Genomic DNA, 14,257 nt, shown 5'->3' with positions numbered 1-14,257 from the left:
AGTTCCCCATTGAGAACATCCTCTTCCTCATGCCTATCCGTTTCATCTCCCGGCTGAATGGAAGATTTTATTTCTTATGTCGAGCACGTTTGCAAAGATTACTACAATAAACAACATTCCTTTTTTCAAAGAAATGAACAAAAAAAAACTTTTATTTAACATGATTTACAGTTCAGATTCATTTCTACGAATACTGGTCAGCTTATTCTTCCTTGCTCTCATGCGCTGTCAACTCAATGTCAGATAGCTTGTCACACATGGTTCCGTTGGCCCAGAGTTGTTTCTCGCCGGAAGCAAAAAGCAAGTAAAATGTTCCACCAGCAAGATAGACTATTCCGTTTATGTAGAAAACCATTCTCCATTCTTCGGCACTCTATTAGGAAAGAAAAGGAGGACGCCTTATGGACAAACAGACAAACACACAGACGGACTGATTGATTGATTGACTGGCTAACTAATTGTTCAAATAAGTGAAGGGGTGAATGAGTGAATAAATGACGGATGGACTAGATACCTATCTGTCTTACTGACTGAGTGATCATGTGGTTGATTGACTGAAAGACCGACGGTGCGACAGACAGACCGACTAACAGACAGACAGACAAAAAGACAGCCTGACAGATATACAGACTGAAAGATTGAAATGTTGATAGTTTGACGGAATACCGGATCGATAAACTGACCAACAGACAGGTAGACTGATTGACCGACGAGACTGATCAGATTGACTCACTCACTCACTTTGAATGATAAATTAGCAACGAACCATATGCCTGCCTGACTGATTACATGGCTGACACAAGCTGAGAGACTCAAACAAAAAGAACATCAGTTGCACGGAAATTATCCATACGTGCTCTTACATGATGTTGCACGATAAATCCCGACAAAGTGGGACTAATAATTCCTGACAGTGTTGCTGCCGTATTGGTGACACCCAACAATACACTGGCCAGTGCTGGTGCAATATCCAAAGGATTCACCAAAAATCCTGACTCCGCGAAACCATTCAAGCCTATACCTAGGATCATCATCATTATGGCAGTCGTGTGGTCAGCCTCTTTGATGAAACCAGCTGCTATTGGAAAAATTACCATTGGCACAAATCCTGGGGCATGGAAAGAAGAAGGTGGCTAAAAATTAAATACAGCATTTGTTCCTCGTGATTATTTCCTTCCTCCTCCACTACCCCCCTTCCCACTCTTTCTCTAACTATTGTGTCCCCCCCCGGCGAAAGACATCCAGTTTTCAGCTTGGTCAAACGTTAGCAAAAAATTACTCCAATGCTCACACAGAACTTCGCAGGATCCCGTAAATCAGACCCAAATCCCCTTGGTTTTTTTCGGTCCTTCTATCGCGCCGTTCAATTTCACTTGACTGGACTGGACCAACTCTCAAGGTCTTAAAATAACTAAGGAGAATATGCTGTCCATGCTATGACATCTTCAAACGGTTAGATGACATCTTCAAACGGTTATATGACATCTTCAAACGGTTAGATGACATCTTCAAACGGTTAGATGACATCTTCAAACGGTTAGATGACATCTTCAAACGGTTAGATGACATCTTCAAACGGTTAGACGTTCCAGTCTTCTCGGATAAGGACGATAAACCGTTGGCCCGTCTCCTGCATCTTCTCTGTACTAGTTGGCAAGAGGAAATTAGAGAACCTACGCACTTCTAGCTTCTCACAGAGTAGCTTTTTTGTGTTTTTTAGGCGAAGAAATTATTTCAACCTAAGCAACTTTATAACCTTATTATTCTTTACCTATTGTGTTGAAGATCTTTCTTACTGTTCTGGTGCTGAAGAAATGGCTCCGAAGGTAATCAGCAAGTTGTCCTCCAGATATAATAACAAGTAGAACTAGAACATATGGTAAAGCTGAAGCCACTGAGGTCTAAAATAATAGAAAAAAATCATATACTTTTCGGAGTCATATCTCTTATCACTGCTTATCATTGTACGGAAAAGAAAAGGATAAAAGCAGCAGTGATAGCCTTCAGTTGGGTGGTTGAATCGAAGTTGGTTTTTAAAGAAAGGAGAACCGTTGAAAAGCGCATCCCTCAGGGATGCATTCGGCCTGGCTTTTTGGGGTCTGGGTTTGAGTGCTTGCCTAGAGTTGTACCCAGACCTTCCACGGCCAAGCGGTTACAATACAGTTCTATGGTAGGATCTGGGCACGAGATTGGCGTTAGCCATTAACACTGAAGACACCTAGCTCTCACTGTGCGTCTCTTCGTCTAGGTGAAAAACTGACAAAGTGACGGAACATAACCTCATCCAATGGACTAGCAACAGGGGGGTAGCAATAGGGGGAGTAGCAATATTTCCCAGCCTCTAAGCTACAGGAACCGTAATTAGCTTGAACAGCGTGGGCTACAATACAAGAAAGCAGATTTCAGCGTTTTTCAATTTCAAATTGATTGTGCAGTTTCAAAGTACCTTTTTAAGGTCTAGATGAAGTCTCTGGTTAAAATACAAAGGCAGCTCTGACATCATGGTGTAAAGACCCCAGGTCTGCGTAAAATGTGCAAACATAATGGCCCACAGAGGTAAAGAAGTAAATATCGACTTCCAAGGAATTGCAACATCCTGTTAAAAGAAGCATAAGCGTGACTAAAAGACCAATTAATCAAAGATACTAGAGGGTTGCAGTTTGATGGGAATTGAAGAGAAGAGGGATAGTGAATGGGGTTCCCAAAGAAAATTTCAAACGGTTACAATAAAAAATTTGCAGATTAGTCTTTATATGCTAAGATTTCAATATTTTGGTGAATGGATGCCTTTGTTATGAATTCTTCATACCAAAACAATGAGAAAAATCTGTCAGTTGTACATAATTGGTTTGATTTTTAAAACTGGGATACTTCACTGCAGCTGCAAGAGACAACTTCATGGTGCACGCATCTTCTCGATCGTGCGCACGTGCGTGCGTGCGGGCCAACTACAATACTAGCGTTCAACTCCACGCTCCGTTCACGTGTAACAGCGCCAGGAGGGCTGTGGACGCACAACGTTTTTATTTTACTTCGCATCTAAAAGATAACCTCCAAAACTCAATACTTTTCAAAGCATTTATCCTTGACTTTAACCGGAGTTTAAAACAATTCTGGGCAAGAGTTCCACATAACCTCATACATTATGCATAGAGTATTACAAAGAAACCTTTATATTTAGTCTTTATGAAATGCATAATTAATGTTGGGGTTATGTGGAACTCTTTCCCAATTCTGTGCATATCTATCAGGGTCTGCCAGAACCCGTAAGAAATTAAAACAGAAAATAAGCTTATTGATCATCGCTTGTTTATACCTTGGCATGCAGATCACTTCTCAGACTACCCTCTATGTACTCTAATTCCTTGACTGAAATACATGGCTGCTTCGACGGAGAATTCCTTACCAGTGCGAACCAGATAACAGCCCACAGCACGCCACTGGTTCCTATAGATGGGGTAACACAATTTAGTAAGGTCTAACTTTAAGAACCGTCGAATCTCTGTCCCGAATGCATGGGAGAAGAATAGAGGAAATGTGGTGGGTAGCCCGTTCCCGAATTACCTTTGGCTACTTTTCAAAACGAGACGTGGTGCTTATCCTTTCACATGATGATAAGTTTTCACTCACATACAAATTAATTTCGATTAATCTCAATTTCATACCAGACCTCATTTGTTAAAGAGGCCAAAGGTAAAACGGAAATGGCCTACTGAATCTGCAACCTCGTTCTGGGAGCGCTTTTCACTTTTGATGAAATTGGTATTGAATTCATTTCGTTTTTATACTCACCAAAGACATAGAATATTGAGGACCAACCAATGTTGTAGGCGAGGTAGCCTGATAGATACATGGAGATAATGATACCCAATCTTGATCCTGACAAAACAGAATTTAGGAAAAACATGCTAATAGATTTTCATCCATAACGCACATGAAAATATCGTATTTATTAGGAAATTCATCCAAAGTTATCCGGACTACCGAACAACATTTTTAGTGCATTTGGTAATATAATATCAAATGACGTTTTAATCAATACGATGGACAACCTCTCACAAACTTGCATTTTGGGCTCGGTAAAACCTAATTTGGTAGGGCTTTTAAGCGCGGTGGGGGGTTGGAGCTTACACCAACTTCTTATTTGAAACAAGGACCGTGATATCAAGATGTTTAATACTTTATAAACTAATTATGATAATTGTGCCATAACAAAAAAGCAGCAATACCAGCGGGGTTGAATGTAGCCAATTTGCTCCTCTCCAATGGAGGGGCCCACTGACTCCACAGCGCATGCCCAGCCGGATACACAAATCCCTGGGAATAAACAAAAAAAAAAAAAGGCGTGAGCCTTTGAATGACGGAGGTGTAACATTCCTGTAATACCGATGGTATCGACTTAAAATTTAAAAGGTGAAATAATGCACAAATGTGTAGAATGAAAAACGAACTTATTCCAATTTTACCTCAGCCATCCCTATTGCGACCCGTAAGGCAATAAGCACCCCGACGTGCGCACGCGCAGCAAGAGGTGTTAACATTGTCAAAGCCCCACTGGTTCCAACACTCAATCCGAGGATCGTGGCGCCACCAAATTTTCGTGCTAAAACTCCACCTGGAAGCTGGGTTATTATGTAGCCATAGTAGAACGCACTGAGAATTAACCCTGGAAAGAAATTGAAGGGGGTTGATTATCATTTTCATTTAATGGTCCAGTACCGGTATTAACGAAAGGAACGATGGAAAGATGGAAAGAGAGAACGAAGGAACAATGGAACGATGAGAACGATAGAACCATGGAACTATGGAACCATGGAACCATGGAACCATGGAACCATAAACCATGGAACGATGAAACCATGGAACCATGGAACGATAGAACGGAGTTACCTTGAACTTTTGTATTCCACGAAAACTCCGCAGGCTCCTAAGGTTTTTAGAGAAACGAGTGAAACATTTTTGAAATTAACAAATGAAGCATATTCTGTTCAGAAAAAAATTAAATAACCTGAAGTTTCATTTCACTCTCGAATCGATCAAGCGAGAATTCAGAAAAAGCACAGTACCTGAGCCTCCATGCCATCGTGTATAATCGTCTGATTTGCGACCATTACAGCAATAGCCATGCTGAGATTTACTCGCATAGCGTAAATGTTTGCAAAACCCAGAAAGCTCATTGTGGCCACTATGTAACGCATTGGAGGAAAATATTTTGCGTTACCAAGACTTGGAGACTGTGTTATTTTCTTGTCCTCAGTCATTTCACAGGTACCAGCTGTTTTCCTCTTGTTTAACTGCCCTTGTTTTTTTTTTTTTTGTGATTTATACAAAAACAATGGTGCTGATTTTTTCTTTATTACAATTTGGCAAAAGTCATGCCTCTGTTTTACTGATGGAGGTCTGAAACAAAGCGAACAGTCGATGAGAGCTGTAGCATGGGGGGCTAGTGGGGAAATTAATAGCGATCTAACTGTGTCAAGCATTTACCCTGTACAAAAAAAAAATTCTTTTACCGAACAAAGAACCCGAACAATCTTATAGCATTACGTACCAGTGAAATTAGACTTTTCTCTTTTGTCGTTTCGTCAGTACCACGAAAATTACAGGCTTCTCTTTTTGTAATTAGCGTTTTGTTGTTCGCTAGCTTTCAGTAGGGCACAATCTTGAGATAAAGTGGTCCTTGATCGCCTGTTGATGTTTTTAAATCCATTTTACGTCATTTGCTCCCTGACTGGTCAAAAACAAGCTCTGTTTACTGCAACAGAAAATTGTTTTTATTTTGTAAATTATCTTTAACTGGTTATTCGCATTTTTATCACATCTGTCAAATTTTGAAGTAGGCAGAAAGGGGGAGAGGGAAGTTATCCCCCCCCCCCCCGCCTCCGCACAGGTTCGAATCCTCTCGAGGACCGAATTTCTTTTTTTTTATTTTATTTTTTTCTTACTGTCTTCCCACCAACAAATTCAACTGATTGGAAAAAGTCTCAAATGAGAGCAAAAGGGAAGTAACAGATTATAAGTTTCAGCATCTCAGCTGTACTTAGAGCTTCTCGTTTCTTCGAGGAGAGAAAAGAAGGTCTTTCGTCTTTTAAATCTGCCCTTAAAACATTCCTCTTCCGGAAATTTTATTTTTAGTATTGTGAAACACTACATAGGTTTTTATAGAATAGAATTTATTTTAAGATAGAATAAATATATGAAAATCATATATTTTGAACTGCGGTATTTGATACGTATGATGGACGATCCTCGCAGTAGATAGCGCTATTTGAGCAATAGCGAAATTCAGACCTGAAAAAAATCAGGCCTGTACGGGACTCGAACCACTGACCTCTGCGATACTAGTGCAGCGCTCTAACCAATTGAGCTAACAAGCCAACTGAGAGCAGGCCGTTAAGTTGATTCGTAATGAACCCGTGAAAGTGATAAATGAGATAGAATAAATATATGAAAATAATATATTTTGAACTGCGGTATTTGATACGTATGATGGACGATCCTCGCAGTAGATAGCGCTATTTGAGCAATAGCGAAATTCAGACCTGAAAAAAATCAGGCCTGTACGGGACTCGAACCACTGACCTCTGCGATACTAGTGCAGCGCTCTAACCAATTGAGCTAACAAGCCAACTGAGAGCAGGCCGTTAAGTTGATTCGTAATGAACCCGTGAAAGTGATAAATGAGATAGAATAAATATATGAAAATCATATATTTTGAACTGCGGTATTTGATACGTATGATGGACGATCCTCGCAGTAGATAGCGCTATTTGAGCAATAGCGAAATTCAGACCTGAAAAAAATCAGGCCTGTACGGGACTCGAACCACTGACCTCTGCGATACTAGTGCAGCGCTCTAACCAATTGAGCTAACAAGCCAACTGAGAGCAGGCCGTTAAGTTGATTCGTAATGAACCCGTGAAAGTGATAAATGAGATAGAATAAATATATGAAAATCATATATTTTGAACTGCGGTATTTGATACGTATGATGGACGATCCTCGCAGTAGATAGCGCTATTTGAGCAATAGCGAAATTCAGACCTGAAAAAAAATCAGGCCTGTACGGGACTCGAACCACTGACCTCTGCGATACTAGTGCAGCGCTCTAACCAATTGAGCTAACAAGCCAACTGAGAGCAGGCCGTTAAGTTGATTCGTAATGAACCCGTGAAAGTGATAAATGAGATAGAATAAATATATGAAAATCATATATTTTGAACTGCGGTATTTGATACGTATGATGGACGATCCTCGCAGTAGATAGCGCTATTTGAGCAATAGCGAAATTCAGACCTGAAAAAAATCAGGCCTGTACGGGACTCGAACCACTGACCTCTGCGATACTAGTGCAGCGCTCTAACCAATTGAGCTAACAAGCCAACTGAGAGCAGGCCGTTAAGTTGATTCGTAATGAACCCGTGAAAGTGATAAATGAGATAGAATAAATATATGAAAATCATATATTTTGAACTGCGGTATTTGATACGTATGATGGACGATCCTCGCAGTAGATAGCGCTATTTGAGCAATAGCGAAATTCAGACCTGAAAAAAATCAGGCCTGTACGGGACTCGAACCACTGACCTCTGCGATACTAGTGCAGCGCTCTAACCAATTGAGCTAACAAGCCAACTGAGAGCAGGCCGTTAAGTTGATTCGTAATGAACCCGTGAAAGTGATAAATGAGATAGAATAAATATATGAAAATATATTCGATTTTCATATATTTATTCTATCTCATTTATCACTTTCACGGGTTCATTACGAATCAACTTAACGGCCTGCTCTCAGTTGGCTTGTTAGCTCAATTGGTTAGAGCGCTGCACTAGTATCGCAGAGGTCAGTGGTTCGAGTCCCGTACAGGCCTGATTTTTTTCAGGTCTGAATTTCGCTATTGCTCAAATAGCGCTATCTACTGCGAGGATCGTCCATCATACGTATCAAATACCGCAGTTCAAAATATATGATTTTCATATATTTATTCTATCTCATTTATCACTTTCACGGGTTCATTACGAATCAACTTAACGGCCTGCTCTCAGTTGGCTTGTTAGCTCAATTGGTTAGAGCGCTGCACTAGTATCGCAGAGGTCAGTGGTTCGAGTCCCGTACAGGCCTGATTTTTTTCAGGTCTGAATTTCGCTATTGCTCAAATAGCGCTATCTACTGCGAGGATCGTCCATCATACGTAGAATTTATTTTGTTAGTGTAGGTACTACTGACTGTTAGTATCATTGTTATATTTTATTGTTATTATGCTATGTAAGCGCATTGAGATTCTTAAATAGGCTCATAAAAACCTTACTATTATTATTATTATTATTAGAGGTACGGGAACCGTCACGCATCAATAGTCAAGTTGGCGTGACAGATCAACTAAGGAAATCGATATATTAAGGCGTCCTCTCGCTCTCGAGGCCTGATTTATTGTTTTGTTTTTTTTTTTGTTTTTTTTTTCAGCCTTTCCATCAACAAATTCAACCCTGCAAAACGAGTCTCAGATTGGAGCAAAAGAGAATTAACAGATTGTCAGTTTCAGAATGTTAGTTGTACTCAGAGCTTCTAGCTTTTTTTGGAGGAGAGGAAAGGTCTAAGTACGAGAACCATCACGCATCAACAGTTAAGCTGGCGTGACAGATTAACTAAGGAAATCGATACATCAAGGCGTTAAGTGAATGTTATTGTTTTGCAAAAGTCGTTTACACAGACAAGCCCATTAAACAAATTCAAATTTAAATGAGAAGCTAAAAAAACTGCCATCTTTAAGATAGATAATGGATAATTTAGCGAGAGCTGTTGCCAAAAACAAAGAGCACAGCACTACTAAAAGAGACATTTACCCCAACCATTCGTCACCCGATAATTTCACACTGAGATCCTAACAATAGCAACATAATTGTAAACGCCGAAACAGAATATAAATGCCTTTGTCGCCAAAGCGACAGCGAATGTGTTCATTAATTTACGGGGTCGCAACGTTGTTTATCGAAGTTTCGATCTCCGAACAAAAAGACAGTCAACATTCGAATTCGTTCTTCTTCAAATGGACGAGGATACGCAAGTACCCACAGACTCTGAGGACTTTCGTAAGCGACTGACAGTCCCAAGTGGCTTCAGAAACTTGCTCGAAGGCCTAACTGTGGAAATTTTGCGTTGCAATCCAGACAACATTTACAAATTTGCTGCGGATTACTTCCATACAAAGTTGAAAGAGCGTCAAGGTTCGTTTGATCAGAATACTATCTCTAGAGTTTGTGAAGACGCATGTTGATTCCTAGTAATGATATTATTTTGTGTTCGCGTTGCAGCGTTGTTAGTTAAAACAGAGTCAGTTGTGAAGACTACTTTTGAAGTGTGATCTGTTTAACACCGGTACTGTTACACAAATATTCTCAAATGCCTCTTAAACGCGCGAGTCAATCTTGTTACGATTGCGTGTATCACATCATTGTGAAATGATGAAGCGAAATCTTCACCAAGTAGTTTCTCCCTGTAAATTCTTTTTAAAAAAGCTTTGAAACGGGTTAAATCACTTGCACATTTCCAAAGCACCCCGCTGAGTCTGCGATCGCGCCGAAGTTGTGTACAAATTGTGAACAACAAATAACAAAAGATCGAAATGGGGTTTTGAATTCAACAGCAAAGAACTAAGTTTAGAAATAGTTGTATGGTTTATTCCTCAAAAGATGCAGTTTATTATTCCTTCGAATAAATATCTGAAAACGTTAGAAAACGCTACGATTATTGTAAATTATTGAAACTTCTTCGTTCCATTTTTTGACATTCGCGCAGAATATAATTAAATAGATTAAGCACAAATTTTTCTGAGAATTTAAAAGCAATAATGGATTTTGGGGATAATGCTCAAAACTGGTCTAAAAACGCATTATCTTCGTTGTAGCAATTAATTTTTCGTGCAATTCAAGCCGAGCGAATCGTAAATAGCCTAGATAAAAAGATTGTTTTCTATTTTTTGCTTTAATTCCCTTGATGCATAAATTGCTTAGCCTAGATCTTGTATGTAAAATTCATAAAATATTCTTCTTAGTTTATTTTCATCAAAATAATATTATTGATTTTCTTTGCTAGCCCACCTTGGACCAAAAACTGTTACTGATCTTGATAAGATACCATCTGGAGCGGCGCTTTTTCAATACTAGAGAACTGACTCCTATCTACTCAAATAGTGCTTATTAACACCTGCCAAAATGTAATTTTCTCAAGAATCTTAAGAAAAAAAATTCGCAAGTTTAGTTGGAGATAATCCTTATCCGAAAAAGATTTCCCAAACTTTAGGAAGTGTGAAATCAAACCCTGATTTGAATTCAAATCGGTGACACTAAAATGTTTAGCCATATTCGTTTTTTTGTTTAAATGTTTTTATTATTCTTCAAGAACTGACTCATTAAGAGGAAAAGACATATTCTTTTTTTCCGCTAGCCCCTAACACTGATCTTTTTCTTTTTTTTTTTTTTATTAGAAAAACAATTTTAAAACCAAGAAACTTACCGAAGAAATATCAATTGCGATGTAAAACCTGAATTTCGCCTTTAGGTCCTACCGCTTCTGAAGCAGATGCGAATGTTTCGTTGAAAGACCTTTTGTTATGCAGTGCCAAAAAGCAATTTAGCAAATAAAGGAAATAAGTTTTAAAGTTATTATGCCTGAAAAGCTGGAGGCGTATTAGCTCAGTGGAACAGGAAATGAATATTGCTCAAGGAAGCCGGAACAATTGACTAATAATTTCCTAGATAGCTCCTATTATCGCATTTATTTTTCTGTTTTGTTACTTATTTTTGGATTTTTTTTCCTCGATTTTTTGCTTTGTTTTTTGTTTTCTGTTTTATTTCTGTGTAATTTTTTATATTTACTCTTCCCCTATTTGCGTCAGACCAGTAGATTAAATGAAGCCTGCACTAAACAATAGGCGAAGAAGATCGATTCATGATTGTCTTGTTCACACTAATTCTGGCCTGTAAGTTAAATATCCTTCGATTTATGTGGTTTTGCAACTACGTTGTCTCTTTTTACGGAATATAAAATTACTTAAGTGTCTTGACCAATTTTTTCTTTTCAGTCATTTAAAAAAAAATCAAGTTACCCAAAGTTTTAAGTAGGCATCGAAGAAAATCTCGATCAAAATGAGTATCTTAGCAACTACGCACTCACCCCTCCCCTAACCCAACAGTAACCTTAACTTGTTATCAGTTGACTGTTGTTAGGTTAGGGGGAAGGGGTAGGTGCGTAGTTGCTGAGATACTGACATTGACGCTTTCAGCTCGCGTGGGGCAGAGCCCCATACCCATGGAATATGGTCAACCTCTTTTCGTTTGGTTGTCACGTGACTGACCGAGCGCACGTATGTACGTGCCTTCAGATTGCACGGGTAGTGTAGGGAAGACTATCAAAACGAAGGGAGGGGTGTCTCAAGCGAGTCTGGCCAAATGCCACATCTTTTATGTTATCATTGATATTACGAACTTGGGAGCTCCGCTTTTAGGCTTGGCTAAATCTATATATTATGCAGAATTTAAGTACAGCGGTTGTTCTTTCGAGTTTTCTTTGACAAGTTTCTTTGGCCTGAACCACAAACAAAGACTTACTCTACACCCGTTGCGGACCTCTGTTTACATGAAAATGGATCGCCGAAAAAACTCTTTGATTTCTGTCGATGCAATTAATTTTACCATGGCAAAATGATTCCTTGTGACATACATTAAGAACGTGTCCATCATTGTGTGCGTATTTTTTTCCCCTTTGTTACGCAGAGAAAGGGTACGATGACTGTTTATTAGGATCACAGATAGACGGCTATTATAGGTATGAACCCTCTGGAGCCAGTAAAAGAGAACTTGACAAAGCAGCCACGAAAATACAATCAACATTCCGGGGGCATAAGGTGCGACAAGAAGCAGGAGCCTTGAAGGAGACTAGAAACACGGGACATCGGCAAGAAACGCCAGCTACTGCTGCAGAAAATTTTGGCGGGAAAGAACACGAGGCTGCCACTTGTATACAAGCTAGTTACCGTGGTCACAATGCTCGCCAGGCATTAAAAGCGCGAAACGAGGCAGCGATAACGATCCAGGCCGGATATCGGGGCTACACAGTTAGGAAAGGCTTGGAAGAAGGCGGCATTTCGCGACCAGTTCGTAAGGATAGCCCTGTTTCATGGCGGGAAGACGAAGAAGCTGCAGCCTTGAAAATACAGTCAGCTTTCAGAGGGCACCGAGCTAGAGAAGCGATTCGAAGTGAACGGAACATGGACACTGACGAAAGCGGGAGCAAATTTATAGCTGTGGACGGCAATGCGGCAAATGACAGAGACAACATGGACGAAAGTGTTGATGTCGACAAAGATGCAAAACTGGGGAGAGATAACGCCGCTACCACGATCCAATCAAACTATCGCGGTTATTACGCCCGAGAGCAGCTGAGAAACAAAAATAGCGCTGCAACAACCATCCAAGCTAATTACAGAGGATATAGAGTTCGTCAGATTCGGCGCACCAGATCTGAAGCTGCCGTCACGATTCAGAGCTACTATCGTGGTTACAGGACAAGAGAAAGTCTAAAAAAGCGAAGTTCTACCAAAACATACCTGGAAGTGTCGGTTAGCAACGAGTTTGCGCTACATCGTGATAGTCGCACATCGTTCAGTCTTCCTGTTGGGGTGAAGTTCGAGGGAAACTTAGACGAAGACAGCGACGAAGAGATTGATAAAATGGTGGACAAACTAAAGGCGATACAGGAGGCTTCGAGTCCTGATCTTGCAGAGGACAAAGACGATAATTAATTCGTATATAGCGCGAAATCTCAGCGATAATTTTTCAAAGCAAAGACTGCATTTTTTAAGTAATCAGACAGCCAGTTAAGTACCATTGAGTCTGAAATACAGGCCTGAAATTTTTTTTTTTTTTCAGGTCTGATTTTCACTATTGCTCAAATAGTGCTTTACTGCGAAGGATCGTTCTCATATACGTCTCATAACCGCAGTTCACACATATGTTTCATATGTTTGTTGTTGAAAGACTGCATTGTTAACTATAAATAACCTCATATTAAGTGCCTCTTTAGATTAAAATTAAACTTTCGCGAACAAACCTTGAAAACCAAAACTAAGTCAGTTTTCAGATGAGTGTCTATAGTAATCTAGGATTGCAGTAGTTTTGCTTTACTCCACTCTGTGATTGGTCCAGAAAACTCGCACCACACTCTTAACCAATCAGATTCAAAACTAGAAGCAATCACGATTTGGTCGCCCGCGTTTTCCCGCGCTTTAGGCAGTTGGATTGATTTGCTTTGACTTTCTCTCTTTGTGGTATTTTCCTTTCTTCTGATTGGCCACTGTGATTACTTTGGTTTCAGATTTACGACAATCAATCCGAAAGCGATCTTATGCTGCAATGATATCTGACTCAAGAGCGCTTTTCGAATTAGGGTTGGAAAAAAAATCAATCAAAACTGAAGTAATCACAGCGGACAATAAGAAAGAAGGAAATTGTTCCAAAGTCTCAATCAAAATTCAACGAAATATAGGTTAGCGGTTTGAGCGCGGGGAAACGGGAGACAGGATTAGTCGCATCTGATTGGCTAAAAATGAAACCAATCGCAGAGCAAGAACTCCGAATTCCTTTCGACATTCAATCGTAAATCGCTCCATGAGTCTTGAACATCGGGTAATCCCTGAGCGCCAAAATGGCTATAAGAAATGTTTCTAGTAAGAATTCCTCAATTTCTGAATATATTTGGATGAATTAGTGATCATGATGATAAATAAAACTTTACATAACCCCCGCCTATTTTAGTAAATTTCTTATCTTCCGTGAACACGCCGCACACACCACCATTCCATATTTTCCTTAGCCTTTGATTGAGAAAGAACGGTGAAAAGAAATTCGTGTCATAGTTTCTGTCATGACTGAACGAAGCGCTACCAGCTAGAGCAGAGCCCTGGTTTGAACACGTCACGAAATGAAAGTGTACGTTTTGCATGACGAGATTAGACTTTCCATCTTCGTTAAAACGGCCTGAGTCCATGGTTAAAGGCCGCTTGTAATTGTTAGCCAGCGAAGCAAGCCCTGGGGGAAAGGAGGGGGGATTGGGGGGGAGCGGAATGTGCGGAGGGGAGAGGGACGGCCCTCCCTCTCCCCTTCGCACATTCCGCTCGCCCCAATTCCCCCTCCTCTCCCCCAGGGCTTGCTTCGCAGGCTAGTAATTCGTAAGCAAATGGTTTCGTATGAAATGGATGTGT

At 40.1% G+C, this 14,257-nt stretch overlaps 2 protein-coding genes across 2 annotated transcripts; one reads left to right on the top strand and one right to left on the bottom strand.

The window, feature by feature from the left end:
- Positions 1–134: 134 nt before the first annotated feature.
- LOC111329774 (sialin-like) lies at positions 135–5,835 on the bottom strand. The gene is made up of 11 exons (XM_088727464.1): positions 5,552–5,835; positions 5,067–5,400; positions 4,891–4,927; positions 4,467–4,666; positions 4,230–4,317; positions 3,793–3,879; positions 3,317–3,447; positions 2,447–2,596; positions 1,772–1,901; positions 864–1,108; positions 135–373 (listed from the first exon to the last, which is right to left on the bottom strand). Exons 2-11 carry the CDS (start codon positions 5,259–5,261, stop codon positions 203–205), a joined length of 1,434 nt encoding a protein of 477 aa, XP_088583590.1. The 5' UTR covers positions 5,262–5,400; positions 5,552–5,835; the 3' UTR covers positions 135–202.
- A 2,951-nt stretch (positions 5,836–8,786) lies between these two features.
- On the top strand, positions 8,787–13,803 carry LOC111329742 (uncharacterized). Its single transcript, XM_022934503.2, has 2 exons — positions 8,787–9,224; positions 11,772–13,803. The coding sequence occupies exons 1-2, from the start codon at positions 9,047–9,049 to the stop codon at positions 12,797–12,799; spliced, it is 1,206 nt and encodes a 401-aa protein (XP_022790238.2). The 5' UTR covers positions 8,787–9,046; the 3' UTR covers positions 12,800–13,803.
- The last annotated feature ends 454 nt before the right edge of the window (positions 13,804–14,257 follow it).

Source organism: Stylophora pistillata, chromosome 7, assembly GCF_964205215.1.
Source record: "Stylophora pistillata chromosome 7, jaStyPist1.2, whole genome shotgun sequence".
In the NCBI taxonomy this organism is placed as follows: domain Eukaryota; kingdom Metazoa; phylum Cnidaria; class Anthozoa; order Scleractinia; family Pocilloporidae; genus Stylophora; species Stylophora pistillata.
This window is presented reverse-complemented; position numbering and strand designations above follow the sequence as displayed.